At 40.3% G+C, this 22961-nt stretch overlaps 1 protein-coding gene across 1 annotated transcript in view; it reads right to left on the reverse strand.

The window, feature by feature from the left end:
* Window positions 1-22961, reverse strand: part of CFH (complement factor H) — a 37374-nt gene that overhangs the window by 2196 nt on the left and 12217 nt on the right. The window contains exons 7-21 of the mRNA XM_067001434.1: window positions 20202-20381; window positions 18507-18698; window positions 17072-17248; window positions 15896-16072; window positions 14610-14789; window positions 13232-13405; window positions 11875-12057; window positions 9785-9961; window positions 8188-8370; window positions 6647-6823; window positions 4229-4435; window positions 3456-3632; window positions 2609-2785; window positions 1380-1556; window positions 452-634 (exon numbers count right to left, since the gene is read on the reverse strand). Of these exons, the coding sequence (XP_066857535.1) occupies window positions 452-634; window positions 1380-1556; window positions 2609-2785; window positions 3456-3632; window positions 4229-4435; window positions 6647-6823; window positions 8188-8370; window positions 9785-9961; window positions 11875-12057; window positions 13232-13405; window positions 14610-14789; window positions 15896-16072; window positions 17072-17248; window positions 18507-18698; window positions 20202-20381 (2721 nt within the window). The remainder of the gene's footprint in view (window positions 1-451; window positions 635-1379; window positions 1557-2608; window positions 2786-3455; window positions 3633-4228; window positions 4436-6646; window positions 6824-8187; window positions 8371-9784; window positions 9962-11874; window positions 12058-13231; window positions 13406-14609; window positions 14790-15895; window positions 16073-17071; window positions 17249-18506; window positions 18699-20201; window positions 20382-22961) is intronic.

Below are 22961 nucleotides of genomic sequence, written 5' to 3' on the forward strand. Positions count from 1 at the left end.
AATGAACTTCCCTGTGTCTTTTTTGGGCTCTCTCCTTGCCCTCGTCCCAGCACTTCTCAAATTCGTTTCCTCGTGGCCCTGGATTTCCTTGCACTCACACCAACCCACCCTCCCTCCTCACAGCCTGCGGACCATAGCAGCGTCCCCAGCTCAGGAGCACGCCACACCGGTGGAGCGGCCCCAAAGAAGCGGCTCAGCCAAACTCCCCTCCTCCTGGATCTGTTGGTGACTGGGGGCAGGGAGGGACAGCAGGCAGCAGAGGCGGCTACACAAGCTGACCTCCAGAGGAAATTCCTTCTGCACTGGAGAAGCACCAGCTGCTGTTCTGCCCTGTCAGCGTCGCAGCCCCAGCACAAGTGCTGCTTCACAAGTGAAGCGCCCGCAGGGCCTGAGAAAAAGACAACGAGCAGCTCACACAGCTCTTGGCCACGCAGCACGAGCTTCCACCTACCCAAGCACACTGGGGGATTTGTCCACTGCCCGTCAGTACAAGTGATTTGCTCAGGTCCATTCAGGATGTAGAAACTTGCACACTTGTATTTCACAGTTTCACCTTGGTCATATTCTGGCAATGGGAAGGAAAGGATGTCTCCGTTTTCAATATCTGGAGGTGGGCCACATTTTCTACCCTTCCCTGGAAGAAAATTACCCATTAGAAAGAAAACCATCCGATTTTAGGTGCAACAGAACCCTGGCCACAAATTCTTCAAGAGATCACATAGGCAGTACTTCAAGAGACTTGGAGGAAAGCAGAGAGAAAACTGTCACCTTGATAAGCTGCATTTGTTCATGTGCTGAAACCTCGCATATGCCTCATGAAATCAAATGAGATTATTCAATGTGCTCGTGAAATCCTGGGCACCAACATGGTACCAGGTGTTAGCTCACCCATCAGCTACGACCCGCAGGTAATGTAACAGTGGAGTCAATTACATGGCATTCACAAAGGCAATGCACCACTTGCATTTTCTGGATGTCAGCTGGCAGGAGAGCTGTGAGCTCTGTTCTCCAGCGCAGGCAGCACAATTTCTCACTCTCTTCACATTAGGCATTCTCAGAAAGCAGATTTGCAGAAGTGAAAGGTTGGAGTCTCAAAATCAGACCTGGCCAGCAGTTGCTCTCAGCCTCAGGGTGCTTTTCCAGATGTGGCACCCCTTGAGTGAAGCCATCCAGGTTACTCACCTGGTAGACTTCCATTAAACACATCCTGCCACCACAAATGGAGAGATACCAGGGAAAATCCCTTTTTCCTGAGTCTGACAGATACTGTTGCACTTGCTCACAGTCCTGAGACTGAAATTTGGAGACCTAAATGCCACTGAGCTAGTTCAGGGCAATCTTCACTGACAGTCTACCGCATGGAGGGAGAGAGAACTCACCTTTGCACTGGGGCAGCTCTGTCCAGGTCCCATTCTGACATGTTACGGTGGAAGCCCCCGTCATCAGAAAACCTTGCCAGCACTGATAGTGAGCTGTCTCCCCAGGCAAATACCTTGGCTTTTTAACACCTTGAACTTTTCCACCAGCAATTTCTGGAGGAGGTTCACACGTCACATCTGAAAAGAGACATTTCTGCACTCAATTTGTACGCCCTCACGTGTTCTCCTATACAAACTACAGTTAAGAGAATCATCTTGTTACTGCCCAGATGATGTTCTTAAGCGCAAGAGACAATATTGCCTTACCAACATGACTTGATTATTTTCCCCTCCTCTTTTTTCCTTGGCCATGAGTGTTTCTAAACACTGGAATTCCTGAATCCCAGAAATGTGAATTAACATGACAATGGCAGCAGAACACCTTCCACATTCTCAGGAGATGACAGGGACAGTCAGAGCTTCTAGAAAAAGCCAACATTTCTGTAGCTACACCGTTTGCCACAAAAAGCCTCCTTGCAAGGCCAGGGCCCTCTGCTGAGAACCCGAGCGCTTCTGAAAATCACAGATGTAGCAGCCAAGCTGGCTCTCTGCTGAATGTAGAGCTCTGGAAGAAGTTATCAGCCTGTAGTGCTCATGGACAGGTAAGTAAAGTTGACTCCATGGAGGCGTATGAATGCCAAATTGCACTTGTTCAGCCTCCAGCCACAGATTTGGGCAGGGAATAGGAGGACAGCACAGCTCCTCTTCAGAGGAACATTCTTGTCATTGCAGACTCTAGCCGACCTGCATGTTTTAGTTCCTGAGGCTCTGCTGGGATCTCTGTCATAGTGGAGCCTCAGAGAAGAACACCTGTTTCTCTCCTCTAGTACTTCTGCCATTCTGATACTCTCTGACAGGGCTGAACACAACAGAGGAGCCCTTACACATCTTTCTACTGAAGGTCAGTAAAAGGGTGTAGTCTGGAAATTACTCGTATCACAGAGAAGAATAACAAGTCAGCACATTCTATGCCTTTTTTCTTCAAGATATTTTTGCTGTTGATGAAAATATCCATAGTATTTCTAGAAGCATTAAGCTAAATTAAAGTTCTGTGCAAGGAAGCAGTAGTAGGTACAATGTTGCAGTACACAAAGAAAACAAAACTAAAAAAGGTAAAGTCTTTCTAGTATTTAGGTGATCCAAACAGTCCCCACGAAGCTAACAGCCAGAATGAAAGCACAAATTCCTACCTCTGCAACTTGGCACTTTTGTCCATTGTCCCTCTGAACAAGTGACATAATTTACACCCATAATTTGATAATTACTTTCACATTCATAATGGACTTTGGCACCAGGCAGGTATTTCTCCTGTTGAGTGCTGGTAATATGAGCATTGAGAATTTCAGGTGGGGCTCCACAGCTAACATCTGAAAAGAGAGGTGCGTTTAAGAATAGTAGGACAGTAGTATGGCTATCACAGAATAGCGCATTCACAAGCACCATTGTTCCTGATGAGGACAGGTGATTTGTGTAAGGTAGGTCCTTTTCTACAAGTAGGAAAGGAAGTTACTATGGTTTTCATTCTGCAACGCTTCACCAGGCAATTATTTTTTTTGCCTAAAGTGACTTAAAAAGAGGAAAGGAGTTGCAGAGACCAGCCGAATGTGCAGACTGATGCCATACAGCATTGTGTGCCAAAGCGCTGGAGAACAAAGTGGTTTATTTACTATTTGAAGGTAACTTGCATAGACTGAAATTTCTAGTGATACGAAATCAAGATATGTAAGGCTACCAGCTATGTCACTCTTTGCAGCCAACACCCTTTTCTCCATAACCCTCTGACTGCTTGATCTAAGCAGGGAGCAAAGCTGTGGCTACCGGCTTCAGACCAGAAGGGGAAAAGATTTCTTTGCTGATCAGTCCTGCCTGTTGCTTCTCAGGGACCAGAAAAATAGGTGTTGTAGCAGTCTATTAAAAGCAACTCAATGATCAGCTCTACTGGTCTGACTCACTTGCACGCATGGGTTGGCGTTATATTAATTAGTGTTCCTGAAAGACTAAGAAGGGTCATAGACTACTTAGAAGTACAACCTATACCTTCACAAAATGGTGGTGTTGACCAATTTCCCCTTCTGCAAAAAATTTCAGGGGGACCAGTGACCTGAAATCCTTCATGACACTGGTAGCGAATTGTTTCACCAGGCTCATACTTCTCCTTGCTCCTGCCTTCAAATGCAGCATTGGCAACTGCTGGAATCCTTCCACATGGTATTTCTGAAAAGATATGCAAACTTGAAACTTTTGGTAATGTGATACACATAGAATGAGTGGATTGTTCCAACCAAAAAGATGCCTTTTATAGGAGCAACGTAGTCAATCACTGCCTGTGGATATAAAAGGTAGCATTCAGAAACTTAAATGTTAGTACCCTAAATAGATGTGAACTTCAGGCAATGTAAAGCTTTAGATTCTGTTTCTAGCCCTGCCAGAAAACTTTGGGAAAGGCTTCTGTCCTTTACTATACAGAAGTGATGTCTATCATTGAAGCACCAAAGTAATTTCTACTCACTAGTGAACTCCGTAGAAAACAGATCCTTGGATGATAAGGATGTGCCCATGACTCATCTGGCAGAGACTGACTCTGAACATAGATTGCAAATATACCACAGGAATACATAAAAAAATAAACTGTGTTCAACTGTATCAGCCTTGCCCCCCACCAGGATTGCATTGAAGACATTCACGAGGAAAAATAAGATTCCATAGCAAAATATAGAATTACTGTTTGTTGCTACAATTCAAGCTCCAGTTTAAAATTATTTCGAATTCATTGCTAAGTACATCCCAGGAAAAGTCTTGTTTGACATTACCAGAGCATGTAGGAGCTGAAGTCCAGTTTCCCATAGAACAAGTTATCTTTGATGGTCCATCTAACTTATATCCAGGATGACAAACCACATTTAGTGTAGCACCAGCCAGATAAATTGTTTTCCCTTCTTTTTCCATTTTTAAGTTTTGATTTTCCAGCCTGAGATCATCTACATATTCCACAGGTTGCGGTGGCAAGCAGGGATTTTCTTTAAAATATGGAGCACAAAGACAAACAGTATTACAAGACAATTAATATTCCAAAGACATGCAGTCTAAAACAGAAAAGGAAAAGAAAAAAAAAATCCAAACAAAAATTAAGTGGCTTGAAAGTAAGATGAAGAAATATGTAAGATTCACAAAGCAAAACTCCTTTCCTCTCTCCCTCAAAAAAATCCAAAAAGGATTTGTTTCTTTTTACTTTGAACCAAATTAGAGTCATGTCCCACATCTTGCCAAGGAGATACAGTTACAACTTAATAAAAAGAAAATGATAAAAATCATAGACAGAGAATCAGAAGAGATGTTGTTCTGTCCTGGTGAAAGTGAGTTTCTAGAATTGTAACTAAATTAAGCTTGTCCACCACTAATAAAATTATACCAATGTCATGGGGGGTTTCCTGATGACATAAGGAAAATACCAGAGTGCAGCAGAGCTTAAGAAGTATAACCTACCTCCCCAGACACAGAGTGGACTAAACCTCTACAAACTCCTCCTGAGTTGGGGTTGTCCAACTATGCTATTCTCTTACATGACTGTAGAAGGGGTGAACATAAATTATGTTTCATATACGTTTTTGGTTACTAGTGAGTTAGGTTTCATCAGCTGACACATCAAGTTGAAAGCATACGTTTCTCTGAATTCTCTGAATTCCGCAAGACAAAAGATCTAATTACAATCAAACTTCTTGTTTAGTAACTGTGACTGAGAATTTTATTGCAATATAATTTATTTTATGAGCAGCTCAAGCACTTTTTTCATTATTCTTCTCTATGTCTGACACATCAGTAGAAACAGAGTCTCCCAAGCAACAAAAGAGAAAAGAAACCATAGGGCATTAGAATTTTGCAGCTTAAAAATACAGGCTTGCTTGGCATGTTGTGCACATCAGTCACCAGCTCGCACCTCGTTTGTCCTGCACTCATCTATCTCCTACCCATTTCTGAAAACACTTTCTTCTACTTCTTAATGAACTTCTGCTTACAAGATATCATCTGCATCAGCAATGTTTGAACAGTTGGCTTGCGGATTCCTCAGCATTCCAAGCACGAATACAGGCTGAGCAGAGACTGTATTGAGAAAAACCCTCAGGAGAAGGACTTGGGAGTGTTGGTTGATGAAAAACTCAGTATAAGCCAGCAGTGTGTTCTTGCAGCTGAGAAGACCAACTGTATCCTGGGCTGCATCTAAAGAAGCATGGCCAGCAGGCCGAGGGAGGTGATTCTCCCCCTCTACTCTGCTCTTGTGAGACCCCACCTGGGGCACCCAGCACAAGAAGAGCATGGACATATTCAAATGAGTCCAGAGGAATGAATGCCATGGGGATGACCAGAGGGCTGGAGCACCTCTCCTATGGAGTCAAGATGAGGGGGTTAGGGTGGTTCAGCCTGGAGAAGAGAAGGCTCTGGGGAGACTTTACAGTGGCCTTCCAGTACCTAAAGGGGGCCTACAGGAAAGCTGGGGAGGGACTCTTTGTCAGGGAGTGTAGAGATAGGACAGGGGGTAATGGCTTTAAACTAAAACAGGGTAGATTTAGATTAGATACTAGGAAGAAATTCCTCACTCAAAGGGTGGTGAGGCACAGGAACATCCCAGAGAAGCTGTGGATGCTCCATCCCTGGCAGGGCCCAAGGCCAGACCAGATGGGGCTTTGGGCAACCTGGTCTGGTGGGAGGTGTCCCTCCCATGGCAGGGGGTTGGAACTGGGTGATCTTTAAGGTGCATTCCAATCCAAACCATTCTCTGGTTCTATGATTCCTTAGAACAGATGGCCAAAGTTATGCCATATCATTTATACTTGTATTACAGGAAAAAGTCACAAAAAGGAAAGGAGAAAAATCAAGTAAGATTAAAGACAGAAAAACAAACAAGCAAAGACTGCTAAAACTACATCCAAACAACATAAATAAACACACGGCTCCTGAGGAGCTGCCTGAAGGCTTTATGCTCCATCTCAGATGAGTCTGTCTAAATAAAAAAAAAACACAAACCAACCAACCAAAACACCCCACAAACGTACTACCCAACAGTTGGTCAACTGCACCTTCTTTAGCAACTTACATTCTATTGCTTTTCTGCACAATTACCTGTTTGTGACAGTCTTAACAACAATAACATCATCATTCTGCTAATGATGAGTGCAAGTACATAACACAGAAGTTCATAATAAAACAAAGAGAAAAAAAAATCCACTACTGACCAATGCAGCGTGGTGGTGACTGCCATCTCCCATTTATACATGTTATTTCATTCCCACCAATGAGCTGGAAACTCTCAAGACACGAAAAAGTTATTTTACTCCCATTCCTGTAATTTCTTTCAATTGGTATCTGTTTAGCACCATGCAGCTGAGGTGGAGGTGGGCAAGTGTTTTCACCTAAGGACACATATGCAGATCAAAACAGAACATAAGATAAAGTGTAACAGTTCATCACAGATTACAATACTAACAACCAAGAAAACACTGGCATTAGATAAGTCTTCAGTAGCTACATGGAGCTTCAACTAGTATCATAATCATTTTGTTCTGCCCCAAAAACACCAGAGCTTCCTTTAGATGCTCATGTTTTCAACATGTATTCACAGAACACATGGTCAGAAAAATACACCATCAATATATTTTTCTATGTCAGAATTGTGTTCAGTAATGTAAGCTGGTAGTCCCCTCTCTCCCTTACACAGCTGCACAAGCTTGTGTGCTTTCCCTGACTCTCTCTGTATGGTGAGGTATTTCAGGAAAACTGGTCCAGCTTCTGGGGTTCTCTTGGTTGTTTACAGTTTGTGTGGTTGGTTTTGTCAGTTTTTCTTTCTGATTGTTTGCTTTGTTGTTGTTGTTTTCCCCAGACATAGCTAATAGTAGAGTTAAATGAGAACCATGAAAGGAAACAAAGAAATAAATGTGAATTTTGCCACTCAAGGAATGAGGGGCAGCTCCTGTCATAGGAAAGGAAAAAGAAGGGAAAGAGGTAGATCTGAGCAGGAGGAAACCTCAAAAGCTTGGTTTGTTGCTTCACATGGTCTCAGAACACTGGGAAGGTAGGGACTGTTTTTGAAAGAGAATGCTAACTCGAGTGGCTGCCACCCTATGCACTTCTGCCACTTCCACACATCCCTTCCCATCGATATGCCATAAAGCAGGCAATGAGGCCATGATTGTTTTTACTCTTTTACAGGCAATATCCTGCTCTACCTATGGCTCTTGCAGGCAGTCCTGCAGGCATCTGACCTTTGGTGTGCTTTAGATTAGGGCAATCTGGCCAACTCAGCCTTTTTCCTGTTGTTTTGCTAAGAATGACTGGGAAAAAAAATAGAATAAAAAAAATAGCAATAGAAGAGCTTTGAATTTTAAAGAAAATAAAGTAACTTTGGCTGGAACTTGAGCTATGTGCTACTCCCATTTCCACCAGGGTACAGCCCTTTTGGAAGAAAAAAAGCTTAAATTTATCTTTGAATCTTTTCTCACAGCAGAAGTGACAGGGACAACTGTTCCAATTGTCATAGTAGATATTATTAAGTCTGCTTCACAAAAATAGTGTCTCTGAACCTAATTCACTGTTCAAATCATTCTCATCATTAGTTCCCATGACTATCCCATAGCATATAGTTGACTACACACACATATATAAGCGTGTAAGCATTTCTATTTCAGACTAGTGTCACAGAGATACTAATAAGCTTTAATAATGAGCATTTATCATTCCAATATAAAAAGAAGAAATCGTATGCATTGTAAAACCACACCTGTACAATCAATCTCCGGTGACCATTTTCCAGACACGCAAGTTGACTCTTTAATATTGTTGTCAGCTGATGTACATTTATACTGTATAACTCCATGTGGCTCAATCTCCTTTTTTGGCTCGGAAAAAGAACTAGGTTGTACAACCTCAACATCCATTGGAGGCACACAGCGATGAGATGTAGCTGAATAAAATCAACACAAACAGCTAAAGAACAGATTTGGTTCAGATAAGATGTACATATGCATTCACTGATGAAGAGGTCATTGGTTTCCTAATGCACACCCATGTGAAGATATTTTTTCATTTACAGTAGTTTGAAGTAACTCCTAAGATTCCTAGATTACAGAAACAAATTTTTGTTCTTGCTATCTAAAGCACAGACTGTTATTGCTCACAAAATTATTTTATTTTAACAGGATCCCTTCTGCTGAGTCCATTAACTGAAAAACTAAGCATTCATTTCTTCCTCAAAACTACAGAACAGTAGTAAGACAAACAAGAATAGAAACCTTCTTTTGCTTGCAGAAACAGGAGCATGGAGGTAGTACTATTCCACACTAAATATATACCAGGTATCAGTCTCCAGGGAAAGTGTATGTAAGTCATAACCAGGTTTTGCGTCCTTGACTGGTGATTCTGAGAGTGAGAAGACAAGCTAATGTGAAAGCTAAGTAGATTGTATTTTGTTCCAGATTCAATCCTCAACATAACTGCAAATACAGGTACAGCGTATCCAAATCACTGAGAAATATAAAATCACTTCTGTAGAAAGGGAAACTAAGAATAGAATATAATAAACTGTATTTCACTAAAGATAAATAGAAGCCAATATACTTTAGTCAAATTTATTCCAGCCAAAACACCTTCTTGTACAATATCACTTTTTTTTTTTTTTTTAAAAAAAAAAACCTACTGACTCCAATGCATTGGTTTTTTGCCTTAGGCAAAGGGTTTATTTTACATCTTTTAAAAAGACTTTACTTTCAACAGTTTATGCACCGTGAAACTAAATGGGAAGGTTAGAAAAAGAAAGAGAAAACTACTGATCAGAAATGAAAAGGACTAATCTACATAAAAATGGCAAGGATAAGATAAGACCAGCACATCATGGCTATTACTACTATTTCTAATTTCTATTAGGATTTTTAAAAATCAAAGTAGTATGTAGAGACACAAATCTCCATGTAATTAATACAATAGGCATGTGACTTTATTGCTGGTATGTCCCAAGGCTTCTGAAGGGTCTTTTTTGGAGAGGAACACTGGAAAATAGGTAAAAAACTACTGTCATAAGGTCATTGCACATCAAAGATGTGCAGTGCCATAATTGATGTGCCATCATATTTGATGTTACCCACTGTGTAACTGTCCATTTCTTTCCCCAGACTGACTCAGAGTATTTACTAATTTGTACCTTCAGAGTCTTTCCAGGATGAAGGACATGTTCACACTTAAAAGAGCAGTAAATAAAAAAGCACTTAGTTGAGATGCATAAAACCATAGTATCTCTGGCTACATATTGATTCCTGAAGTTCTTGAAATTTTGAATACAACAATGTTAAACTCATATCTGAAATATTATGGAAACAGATTACCATCACAAAGAGGTAAAGGCTTCCATTCCCCATTAAGACATTTTGTCCTCGTTCTTCCAGCATCGCCATTTTTACATCCATATAATACTTCATCACCAGGAGAAAACTGGGGCTGGTCTTTCTGGTGAAGAACAATATTCGGGATAGAGGAAGGTGATCCACATGGTGTTTTGTCTTCTGTTGAAAAGAGCAGAAATATTCCACAATTTTACTGGAGTCACATTTGAATATCTGAAAGAATTTAAATAAAAAGAATTACATTTGCATTTGGCGAGTCAAACCTACTCCTATTAACTAACAATACCTTCTACGGAGCTAAGGTATGTATATAATTTAGCCAGTTTACTAAATCCCTTTCCAGACCTTTCCCTTCTTTTTCCATCACTGTGATAACTCCACAGCTTGCTCCCCAAGTAGTTTCAGCTAAGGTTAATTTCCCAAATTCTGTTTTTCAAAGATACACGAATCCTGAAGTGTAAGAAAACCTTCAATTAATCCAGGTCATCTGGAACCTGATTCTGATTAATCAAAATTATATTCAGTTACACACCTACACATTTGTTATGTGCACTTTCAATTAGTGTTACTACAAGAGCCGAAACCCTCTGTAACATCACGTAGCGAGCTGCAGGGCTGTCGTCTCTATGTGCTAACTGTGGTTCCTGCTGTGGGCTGCCACTGTTGTTGTGGTAGTGAAAGTAAAGGTTAATGGTTTGCACGGTTGAGTGCAGTATATGGGTATTTCTTCTGAGGAAGGAAAAAGGGATGTAACAGGGTAGGGGCATACAGCCAGTTCTGAACAGGGAAGAGGAAAGACCCATGGTAATCTCAGAAATTGTATTTGAACAACTTTGCACTCAATCTTGAACCACTCTTTTTTTCCAACTTGTGCACAGAAACTGTTCTCTGTGGAACAAATATCAAAAAGATGTGAGCAATCATTCTCCTCCATGCTATACATTTTTAAAACATCAGTGTTGCTCTTGGAAGATGTGTCAGAATTCAGACAGCCAGAGACTACCAGACTTTCCAAGGGAATCACAAGTCTTTTGGTACCTCTGTCAGTACAGAATATTTTGTTGCTAATGGATTTTAGCCTGGTTTCTAAGGAAGGAGATCCACGATTGCACATCCCCTTCTGCCTGTTCCCAGACCCACCCCCCACCCCCCTCCCCCACACAAGTAGCTTTAGAATCTCCTGAACAGTTCAATAAAACATGGAAGATGATAGGTATTTGCAAAAGAAAGTTCTCATGAGCTCTGTGAAAATGAGGGGCAGCTGTAGCAGAAGAGCCACCTGTTGAAGATATTTCCATTTGATCTCTCCGTACACAAACAACACAAGGATCAGAGCTTGAGGAGATAAGTATCTTGAGTGAGTGGGTATTCCTGCATATTAAGACTTATTATGGGGAGAACAAGGAATTTGTATGGCACTTAGATGAGCAGTGCAGTTGATGTAGAAGATGTTTTGTAGGACAAAGTAAACTAGTCCATGAAAACACAACGTTTATTGGTTCTCTTCCTTAAGAACACTCCTAATTATTTCATGTAGCTACAGATTTTCAACTTATTCTATTCCGCTTCAATTCTGAGACACTGTCTTAACAAGTGAATGGTAGTTTGCACTCCTCCATACTCTGTGGTCTGAGGTACACCATCTAATGCCATGCACAGAAAGTGGGTGCTTCTGCCTAGGCAGAACACCTGACTGTAGCACCATTCACTATTTCAATATCAGCACTATAAAAAAATGTGGGACACCTAACTCTAGCCTAGGGAAGACAGCAACACAACGCATATACAGTCATCGCATTTGCAGCCCTGAGCCCCTGAAACATATAGTATTGTCATTGCTGGAAACAGGCGATGGCATTTGTACTGAGCTTACAAAGCCTCAGGATGGAGGCTTATCCGGCTTACTTTGTCAGAACATGTCCTGACCTACCTGGAGACTTAGTTTTACTTGTTTTTACAGTAACAGCATTTTTTTTCCTAGTGATCAGTTGGCATTAGCTCTTTTACTTTACTTTTGGTTATCTTTGTATGGCAACACCACAGTTTTTTATATATAGAATTATATAGGATACCAATGCAAGAAGGAGGAGGTGACCACTGTCCATCAACACATTCTATTTCCTTTGATCCAACCAATTTAAATATGGTGTCACATTCATATTTTGTTCTACTCCCATGCTGATACTGTTGCAGAAATCCAGAAGCAATACTTCCATTGGTAATCTCGGGTGGAGGTCCACAGCCTCTGGGATTCTCTGAAACCAAGATATTAATTTTATGCTCTTTACTCAGTACTATTAGCACACTTACACATTAAGTGCAACACAAAATAAACTGAGATTCTTGCTTAAAGTTAAGAAAAATCCACAGAACAGGTTAAACAGACATTGACTATTTGGATTCATGTTGGGCTGCAGCTCACAGTCTGAGATGAGTGACCCTGGCTCAGTCTACTCTCTTACTTGCATGTGCTGTCAATTTCCTACCGTGATAAAAGAAACAGTTGATGAAACCAAATCATTTTTAAGAGAAGAAAAGTGTTACACGGACATCAATTTCACAAACAAACAAACAAACAAAAACCTGCAAGAAACAATGGCATGTTATGCAAATCACTCAGAAAGCAATGTGTACCTCTAATGGAGTGAACTCCTGCCAAGGGAGCTTAATATGTTTTTGAGCTAAAGAGCCAACAACACAAAATATACTTGTTTTCAAATGCAAAAGAGAGTGAGCAAAAAGAAGGATGAAAGACAACAACGTAACTGATCAAGCAGGAAAGAAATGTGAGAAATATTAGATGCTCTTGCTACCTTGAACTTCCTTCAGAGGAAGAATAGGGGAATATATCTTCCCTTCTGCATGACATTGTTAATCCTACAGGATGAAACAGGAATTTCATAGTAAAAAGCCTTCACTGAGCTTTTTTTGCCTTGAATTCAGCTATGTATCATCTCCAAAAACTTTTTTATTTTTTATTTTATTTTTTTACAAAAACAGGATAGAGTAAGAGAGGGCATTGCTCGAATAAATAATTCCTGGCTGCCATATTGCAGCCTATTTATGTCTTTTTGAATAAATAATATTTTTTCATACATTGCAGTGAAATTTTGTGCAAGCCATTTACCAGCTCACTTTCAGTTATTGCAGAACTCCAGTTGGCATAATCGAAGATAACAGAATAAAGGCAACAAGAAAAATATTTGGGCTGATTACCAGACAAATGTTCTAGACATGTTCAATGTTTTTACACACAGAAAAGTGAACATCATTGAAAATCCAACTGCTCAGACTCTTTCATGAAATAGCAGAATAATACCACTTGTAGACCAGTACCTGCCCTTTTAGAGACAAGGTACCCACAAAAGTCTTCAGGACCCAGGCATTTTCATACATTTCCTACCACAATAAAGTCAACAGAAGAATTACCTTTACATGTTGGTGGTGATGGAGACCATCCAAAGTAATAGCACTGAGCAGAGGCAGGTCCCACTCTTTTGTATTTTTTTTCACAGAAAAAATTCACAACATCTCCATTGCTATATTTACCCTCCCTGGGAGAAATATATCCATTGGGCAATATTGGCATTTCACATTCTATTGCTACAAAGACAAAATATTTTAACATATAGTGTAAGACCTACAAAAAGTACATGACACACTACTACTAATGGAAAAGGGGGAAACCAGAAACAAAATATACAGACACACAGCCCTGAAAAAACTAACATGGAGACAATGACAAGATACAAACTTCCCAGTCACACTAATTGGTTGGCTATCAAAAAACTACAGGCACCACTTTCAAGATAATCAATCTAGTCTTTGCAACTAAGATTAAACCAGGGAGAACCTGGATGGGAAACAGCGCTGGAATTGACACAGCCATACAAACCCATGAGGGGACATGGAGGGGCAAGTGAGAGCAAGGAGAACAAAGATTGGGATAGGCAGAAAAGAGGTAAAAGGGACCAGTTGTGTAACACTGTGCCAGTCAGTATGCTTGCCTGGCCGAGCCCTGCACCTGATCACTGCAGTCTGTCCTATCATCTGCATTTTATTAAATCTGTTCTTAACTCTCTCACTGTGCAATGTCACTCTCTATCCCCATGTGTCTGTGTGCAGCAAGGTCTAGGTGCTAGCTACTGGTGAGAGCTACTGTATGTGTGTGAGTAAAAAAAATGGTGCCAGTTACTTAAGTAGGTGGGGTTCCAGTGCAGCTACTGGAGCCAGTGGGAGTCTTTACCTTCCAGCCACTGGAGTGGGAACAGTATGTGCCAAAAAAACAGCTACTGGGGGGACACTGGTGTGAGTGAGGCAAGCGAGGGCCTTGAGGGCTCCATGAACACATGTGCTTGTGAACCTAGAAAGTGCTGTGTGTGCACCTTGACTAGTGAAACTCTATCTTTACCAGCTGAAGAGGAGGAAGGGGACGTAGCTGTCTATGTTTTATCTGAGTCCTGTATGCACGTGTTGTTGAGGGCAAGCCTTGCCTGTGGCAATTCATGTGGCTGTGTCAGTGTCCTGTGTCTGTGAGTCTCGGATATGTGCTCAGCTTTGTTACTGGTTGAATCTGCAAAGGGAAAAGTGGCAGCTGCATCCCTTGGCCTTAGCAGAGGTCCCAGATCCCTGTGGCACTGGGCTGGATTCCAGCAGTCAGGCAGGAATGATTCTGGGCCAGAGCAGGTAGAGGAGGCAGCCCTGCTCTTGTCATGACTTAGCACTGATTAGAACAAAACCAAAGGAAAGAATAAAGCTTCACAAAGTTCATACAGTTACACTGGTCAGCAAGCACAAAAATATTTACCAAGACACTTGGGTGCTGGTTTCCATTCACCATTTATTTCACAACTTGTAGTACCAGTTGTCATATTATCTGCAGTTTGATATCCCTCTGAACATGAATATGCAATTGTATCTCCAGGCAGGAACACACTTTTATCTACATGGCCATCCAAAATGTGAACATGAGGTTTTCTACATGATCCTGTAGAAAAAAATAATGTTAGCGCATTTTGCAATCCAGAAACGTTGCCTGTTGGAAACATCATTACTGTAGGTACTTTAGTGTGTGCTAGGTTAGTGGACAATTCAGGATATTTAAAACATTAAAAATTCTGCATTGCCAACATATGAATTTAGAATATTATATGTAATGCATTCACAGAGTATCTATTGCATTCTGCATTCTAGAAAGAAGGAGTAGAATCTGGCACAAATACTTCTTCCTTGGATTCAATTCCTTTCCTTCCACTATTTATTTTTATTATAGGTGTCATATCACACAGTTTGTACTCCTGTTCCCCATGGCCTTTTGTGAGGTGATCAGAAAAAAACAACTGTGTAAAGTCAGTCTGAACCAAAAGGACAGGAGAAAATGCTAGCTAATGTTGGTCAGTATTACAAACCTTGGCATTATAACACTGGAAGATCCAAGTTCCTCTTTTAGTGTCCTATATCCCCGTACAGGAGAGGAAAGGACTTCTAAGAGGAGAAGGGCAACAACAGTATGGAAGTATTTTCAGAAAAGAACACTCTGGTCTTTTTCAAAAACGTGCTTTCTAGCCCCAGGGCAGAAAGCACAGCCTAATCTTTTATGCACAGTCATAACATCTTTCCAAATAGCGAATCATGTTTCTTATTTGGTCTCTTTTAAAGAAAGTTATTGACATAAATAATCCTTTGGCTCACAAGCATTTCTTCATAAATTGTCCCTCACAAGTGTGAAAGGTTCTCACCCTCTTATCAAAAAGACTGGAGAAACTGGGAGTAAGATTGGGTGTATGCACATTGTATCAGCTAAAATCACTGGAGAGGGCAGTGATTATCTACTTCATAACACTGAGGTTTGAACAAAATATCTCACCTAGAAGACAGAAGATATTTTCCCTGTGTACTCACTTCCATTTTGCTTTCTGTCTTTAATTCTTGGAACCCCAGAGAAGTTCATCTCTGGAGGCTCAGTCCTCTGTTTGACTCTCCCTCTGCTCTGTAAGAAACCTCTACCAATACAGATGAAGAAAATCAGAGTACATGGGATATCTTGTTTGCACCAGTGGTTGCAACAGGGAGCTCTGAAGTTGTACTACTCACGGATGCACTTTGGAGTTGGAGTCCAGCCATTCTCTTGACACTGTGTCTCTCCTGTGTCTTTTCCTTCTGGAGTTACAAAGCCATCATGACACGTATAGGTGACTTTCGCCTGTAAGCCAAATGTACCCGTTGCCGAGGGGAAAGAAGCATTGTCCAGCACAATATTCTTGCATGTTTCTGAAAGACAAAATTCTTTTCCAGTAAAACACTGCTAAACTATATATTTATAATATCCAGAAGACGGAGGACAAATGAAAACAGCAGTAGGATTTAGAACAATTTTTAGAGCAAATTATTTTCTACTTCTGTGTTAAGCTCCGTTCCTCGGGTACAACCAGAATGTGAAAAGTCGAAATTCAGTGTTACTAACTGGTATTTATATATTTATTTTTGGTATTTACAGCTGTGATGCTCAGTATTGACTAACACTAAGAATTATCAAATTTTATTTTGCTTGCTCATTGCTATGTGAAAATATCAGCGAGCGGCTGTCCAAAACATTCTACGGTAGGTGTCTCTTTCATGCTGGAATTGTTTCCTTAAAAAATGTTTTGATGGTCTAAAAGAAGGAATTTAGGTTGAATTATTTCTTTTGTCCAAATAAAATTGTTACCTAAAGTATCTAAAGTTTAGGTGAGACATCCTAGCAATTTCAGGCTTGCTGCAAGTCAGGTTCAAAAGCTGGAAAGGGTATTAGGAGAGAGAACCTTCCTGGTCCTCCCTCCTTCCAGTATTATGTCAGCTGGAAGGCAAGCAAAAGGGTATGAAGTGGCAGAGATAGAGGCTCTAAGGAGAGAAGAAATTACAGGCTGTTCAAAGGGAATGATTACCATTTATTACATTACTGCACTGCTGGGTTATAGAAAATTTCACTACTGAAGACCAAGAGGGTCTGACTCCCACCCCAGAGCTTACAGTCTGGGAGAACTGAATGAACCTGGTGTGGTCATTTTACAGGGCATCATTCTGCATGTTTGTATAGCTACTGACCTCAGTAGCATGCAGGGACTCAAGAGCTGCATGAGATAGCTGAGAGAATCATGGCACTGTGTTTCAGTTGTAAAGCACCTAGACTTAGAGTTATCCCATGCAGCAGTGATGGATTAACGTGGCTGATGTGATGATGGATTTATTGTTTTTTAGCTAGAAATTGTGACAAAATGTAAGCACACTCACTCTTACGGATACATCTTGGGAAAGGTGACCAGCCATTCTTTGTGCATGTAACTTCACCACCTTCACTTTCAGTACGATAGTCTTGGTCACAGACATATTGAATTCTTTCACCTTCCTTGTAAGTATAATGATGATAGTAGAAATAACCATTTTCCAGGTGTGTTACAGAGCATATTTCTAAAGAAGAAAGGTAAGTACATTTAACCACAGTAATCTGAACAGCTAAAACTCAGGTACAATAATGTTTAGGAAGACCATTACCAAAAAAGGGGCCTCCTAGCACCTTTCTTTATCATTCTATTCCCCAAAGACATCCATGCTCAAATCTGAATTAAAGTATGCTTTCTTTCACTGCCCTGAGGTTAACGTATCACAGGAACGGGAGTTCAAATGACCCCATAAAGCGGTAAGAAGTGATCTAGTAAACATTACTCCTTACCGTAATTCATAAGCAAGGCTGGCTAACTGCATTGCATGTAGTGTCATGAGCACTAGCTCTGGTACGGTCTACTAAGTCTCTCATATGTTGACGCCTGTGCTGAGACATTTTTTGGCATTTGCCCTCAGGAGATTTTACCATCTCAATTCAAATGCATCTCAAACCAGCTGTAGAGATTTTACCAACTGCTAAGCATGCTGGCTCTACGGATGGATGAAGGAATGCTGTGGCTCTGTTATTGGAGTAACTGGTCCTTTCCTCTGGGCAGGACTCCACTTGTCCCCTGCACTGAACTCCACTCCGCTCAGGGCAACAGGAGAAAGACCAACCTTTTGTTGATCTTTCAGGTCCTATCGATAGGTAGGAACTGTACTCTGACTGAAGATGTGGGATAGGAGAGAAGGCCTCAGCTCTCTGGTTTAAATGTTTTCTATCACTGAAAGATTAAGCCAGTGTATCTGGATCCCTTGCTGCAGCCATACTCACTCTCAGCTTATTGTGAGAGCGTGCCACCTGGCCAGTCCCAAATGTTATCCAAAAGGACTGGGCAATGGATCCTAGAAAGCAACCTCTAGACAAAGTGCCCAAGCCACTGAAGGAATAATACATTTACACAGAGAAGATGTTCTTAGAACGTCTTGCTGCATGTGCAGATGAAAGCAGATACATGCATGGGACCCAGAAGCCAGAGATGAAAAACATTTCCTAAATCTTATTCTTCTTATTTTTTTTAATCTCATGGATAAGTGCAGGAGTAAAGAACGTCCCAAATCCACATTTATCATTTCAGCCTTACTCACTTCAGAGTGTCACTTATCAAGTGGCTGAGCTCTGCAGACAGGATAACAGTCTGGATGAAGTTCCAGGGTTCAACTCAAGCAGTTATACTTTAACAAACTGTACGTTGCTGCTTCTTGCATTCCATCAGCACAATTTCTGCTGCACAGATCATCAATAATCATAACAAAATTGAGCATATAGTAGAAGTGCACTTACTGAGGCATTTTGGCTCTGGATTCCAGCCCCCTTTAGAACAGACCATTCGAACGACTCTTTCTCCACTTGGGGTTGAGTAGCCATTACGACAGTAGTACTCAACATACTGCCCAATCCTCATTGGAAAGTAAAAGCGTGCCATTCTTTCACTTATCTTGCCATTTTCTATCACTGGGTAGTCACAGGGTTTCTCTTGAAATAGAATTTAGCAGCAACAGTATCAACACACGAGGGACAAACAGTTCAGCACACGAAGTCCTAAATATTAGTTCAGATACCACTTCATTATTTGAGTGTTTCCTGGAACTGACAGAATCAGAACTGCACACCTTGGCAGATCTCAAGGAGTGCAGGATCAACAATGCTGTGCTTCTGGTGTCTTCATCAATGTCTACAGCTATGCTGGTTGCCTGTTTTCATTGCAATCAACAGAAATCCAGTCCATTTTCTTAGTGGACTCTAGAGGCTGATTCATGAAACCAAATGTAAGTATTAATTCTATGGTGAGATAACACAGTTTCTTCACAGGGTCTCAGCTAAGTGTACTATACTGACAATGGTGGGAACCCAGGCAGCTAGCTCAGATCTAGACACTAAAGTGCAGACTCTAACAATTGTTATAACAACTGTCACCATTTTTATTTGTCACTTCTGGGATCTTACACCAAAAGCTCTTCCTAGTTTTAAAACATAAGTGATTTTTCTTTTGTTTTCTCAGTTCCTCAAAAGAGCTTTTCAGGAACAAGTCAGGCTTAGAAGCAGCTTTCACTCAAAGATTACCCAGGGTGTCCTGCTTGGCCAAGGCAGCTAGGTTCCTCCTGAATTGCCCTGAACCAAAGCCCATATGCTGGGGGAGAGGGGTATGAGGAGGAGGGATCAGCCCCTGAACAGACCATTTAATAATGAGAGAGGTGGTTTCCAAAAGATTCCTCAATTTCAAAATCCACAAATAGAGAAATGCTTAATCCACTTGTTAACAAGGAACTTTTCTTGAATAGAACAAATTATCTTACCCAAAGGTTCATTTACAAGACTGATTTTGCCAGGGTTTCTATGTTTCTATGTTTTTCTTTCATTTTCAGTGATCAAAGAGCAAAGACCGATAAATTATGAAATTGCTGACTTTTGTTTTTCTACTGCACATAATGGGCAAAACTATCATTGTAATTAATGGAAGTTTAAGCCAAGAAAGAACTCATTACCAATCAATCAAGAGTATTTTGTTTTGCCATTTGACAGATTATAATAAAGCTGCAATTGTTCATAATATATCAACACAAAACTGCAACCAAAATTCTAAAGCTCTGGTTAACATGATGAAACATACTTTCCAACCATCACCTACGCATTGGTTTGGATACTTTAACACTCACTGTGTCCTCTTATCTTGACTGGAATGCTACTCCTCAGTTGGACCACAAACCTTCCTGTCAGGGAGCTGACTATTGCACACTTTCATATATAAGTTCACAAATCTAGTAACAGATAATACCCATGTTTATAAACATAATGTACATTTAGATTATACCATTGCTTCTTAGCTGTTTTTTCCAAGCCATCACATTAAGTTTTATAACACCAAGGAACACAATGAATAAGCATCTTTTATTTCCTATGGTGCTGAAGTTTTTCTCTTGAGATATTTCCAAAATAACAATTGTGTATATTGTGCCTTCATTCACAAGAGCTACTTACCAACACAATCTGGAGCAGGCACCCAGCCTCTGCTGGTGCATTGAGCTGTATTTTTGCCAGACAGTGTTCTCAAAAGATATCCAGGATTACAGTCTATTGTGATCATAGCCCCTTCCCTGTAGCTGTCTTCCTGAGGTCTAAAGTTCCCATTGGGAACTCTTGGAGGAGAGCATAAAATTTCTAAATGGAAAGAGAAAAATACAGTGCTAATTTGAAGAATGCCTTTATGTTAATTGCAGAAGTTTTTATCTTCACAGTCTATTGACCAAAATTGCATAAAATAACTTTCAAATGGAGATTTCTTAGGGAGCGAGGCAAACACATTCTTTATAAACTGGAGCCTGTCTTTTGTTTTGTTTTGTTTTGTTTGTTTTTCTACTTGCAATTCAGAAAATCACATCAACACACTCAGGGCTGGGAGTGGATGATTATACAGTCACCACAAGTTGGTCCTCCTGTGGAGTGAAGGTGGATGAATCAGCTGGATCCATGTGCTGCTTAATCATCTAGGCTCCGTGATAAGTCAAATAAGATCTAGAACAACTTCATGGTAGCATAAAGCTATAGGAACAAAGCAGGACAGAAATTATTTTATATTTTCCTACTATAGAATGACCTTTGAGAGGATTTATAATTGAATACAGCCCAAGCATCAGAGCCCAGTATATCCATGTCTGGAAGAATGCTTTGTTTGTCACTTCTCAAAAGCAGTATGCTGTTAAACCATAGGCAATGCATATTAATTAGTATCATTACTAATCTTGAAGCAGAAAGTTCAAGGACTGAGTGGGCACTAGGACTGACTACTCTTTATTTCTACAGAAGTCTTTCTGGAAGAGGTCCCAGGAAGGTGGGTGGTACATAACATCCTGTAACATTGCCCTTTTGCAAACTTTTTTTTTTCCAGTTTCAAGTGTTCTTTGGCAACTTCTTGAACATGATTCAATACACTATACAGATTTCTCCAAAATGTATATCAAATTATCTCAGCTAGGACATCATGTGCATATGTCTGTTTGTGGGATTTGGAGTTCTAATTAAAGTCTTTAAGTGCTGTAGCTGAGTGAAACTAAATTAAAATCAGTGACCCAGAGTGCTGATGTCCAACAGGACTGATGTCAGAAATCATGGATTTGTCATCTGAACTGCACAGAAGGCATTTGGGAGTTAGAAGGCATGAGGGAGTTTCATCACTGTAAATATATGAATTTGTAGAGATCCTCAGACAATTTCTGATAGGAAGTCTGAACATCATGAATAACGTGGTTGCTCAATTACAGTTCTGGTAATATTAAACAAACTGCTGTCCTCATCGTAGGCTAAGAGTCATGGACAGTGGCAGGATTCATGCAGACCATGTTACTTTAGTCTCTGATTATACATCACTTCAGGGCCAGATTGGTTCTTTAGGTTAGTGAATTTCAGACATACTGTACCTAATTCTTGACATAATGTCTGTGTAGAGAGCACGTTTCAGCTAGCTTTGTATATATTGCAACACTACAATTCCATTGTATTTTTCAGCCTAGACACTCACGGCCATCAATGGACAACTTACCCTTCTGAGATTGGACTACTTCACATTTCCTCTTATTCCTATGGAAATGGCCATAACCACATCAGACCGTTCTTCCTACAACCCTGTCTTACTATTTCCTGACTTTAAGTGAGGATTTAAATTTGAAAGGTATTTTGAAAGGTACTTTTTGTAATTTCCACTCATTTTTTTAAAAGGTGCACAGTACACTAACAATTTCTTATGGAAGTTCTATCAGTGAAACAGAGATCATTTTTGAATTGTTCCTCTTTCATTGGAATTGGTTCATCAGAATTAGTAGCCCAGAAATTTCAAAAGCAAATGTAACAATAAGCAAACAGGTGCTCAGTCTACTCAAACTATGGTAAGACTCAGGGACACTCAGGAAAAATGCAGAAATCAGTTCAGTAGGTCAGGAAAACCTACTATTGTCTTCAAACCTTCTGTTGTTTCACAGGTTCATACACGGTGAGATGCTGAGTGGCATTTTACTCTCTTAAAATTACAAGTAGCAGAATGTTGGCTATGTTGCCACAGCATCTCAGCTACTGAACACGGAAGACTTGAAGATGCATAAATTTGTAGCTCCCCCTCAGAGGACTGCTGCTGATTCATAAGCAAGTAGGTCATCAAGCTGAGACTATTAGCTTCCCTCAGTTTTATCCATACTGCTGCAATTCATATGGTATCCAGTATTTAACCCCCTCTTTTTATTTCCAGAACAGCCACTGACTTTCACCAGTTATATTCAAGTTAAAAGCAGTATACTTGAATTTCACTTAAAAAGGTATCATGTCTTGATTTGAAGACAACGGGACTTCAGAAACCATATCACTTCTCTAAGTTGGTTTCAAATGTTAATTTTCCTGTGCCATTAAAAATTTCAGATTCCTTCTATAGTTTTAATTTCTCCAGTATTAGTGTTTTTTTCTGCTTGCTTAAATACTCCTTTTAGTGTCTGATTTTCTTCCATCCCTTCACTAAAGCATTTTCACTGTATTTTGTAGAAGGTAAAGAGATTTATCCTTCCTATTCAAATTAAGAATTATTTATAAACCAAGAGTATTTTTGCTATGTTATCCCCACCAATTCAGGGTCACAGAATAAAAAAGGAACAGGATAAATTAAGCAGCTTCTAATGCTAAAGTATTTCATCATCCATCTCATTTATGCAGTACATGTGAGCCTATCTTCATAGGCCCATCCAACTATACTCAAGTATA

Source organism: Anser cygnoides, chromosome 8, assembly GCF_040182565.1.
Source record: "Anser cygnoides isolate HZ-2024a breed goose chromosome 8, Taihu_goose_T2T_genome, whole genome shotgun sequence".
Lineage (NCBI taxonomy): Eukaryota > Metazoa > Chordata > Aves > Anseriformes > Anatidae > Anser > Anser cygnoides.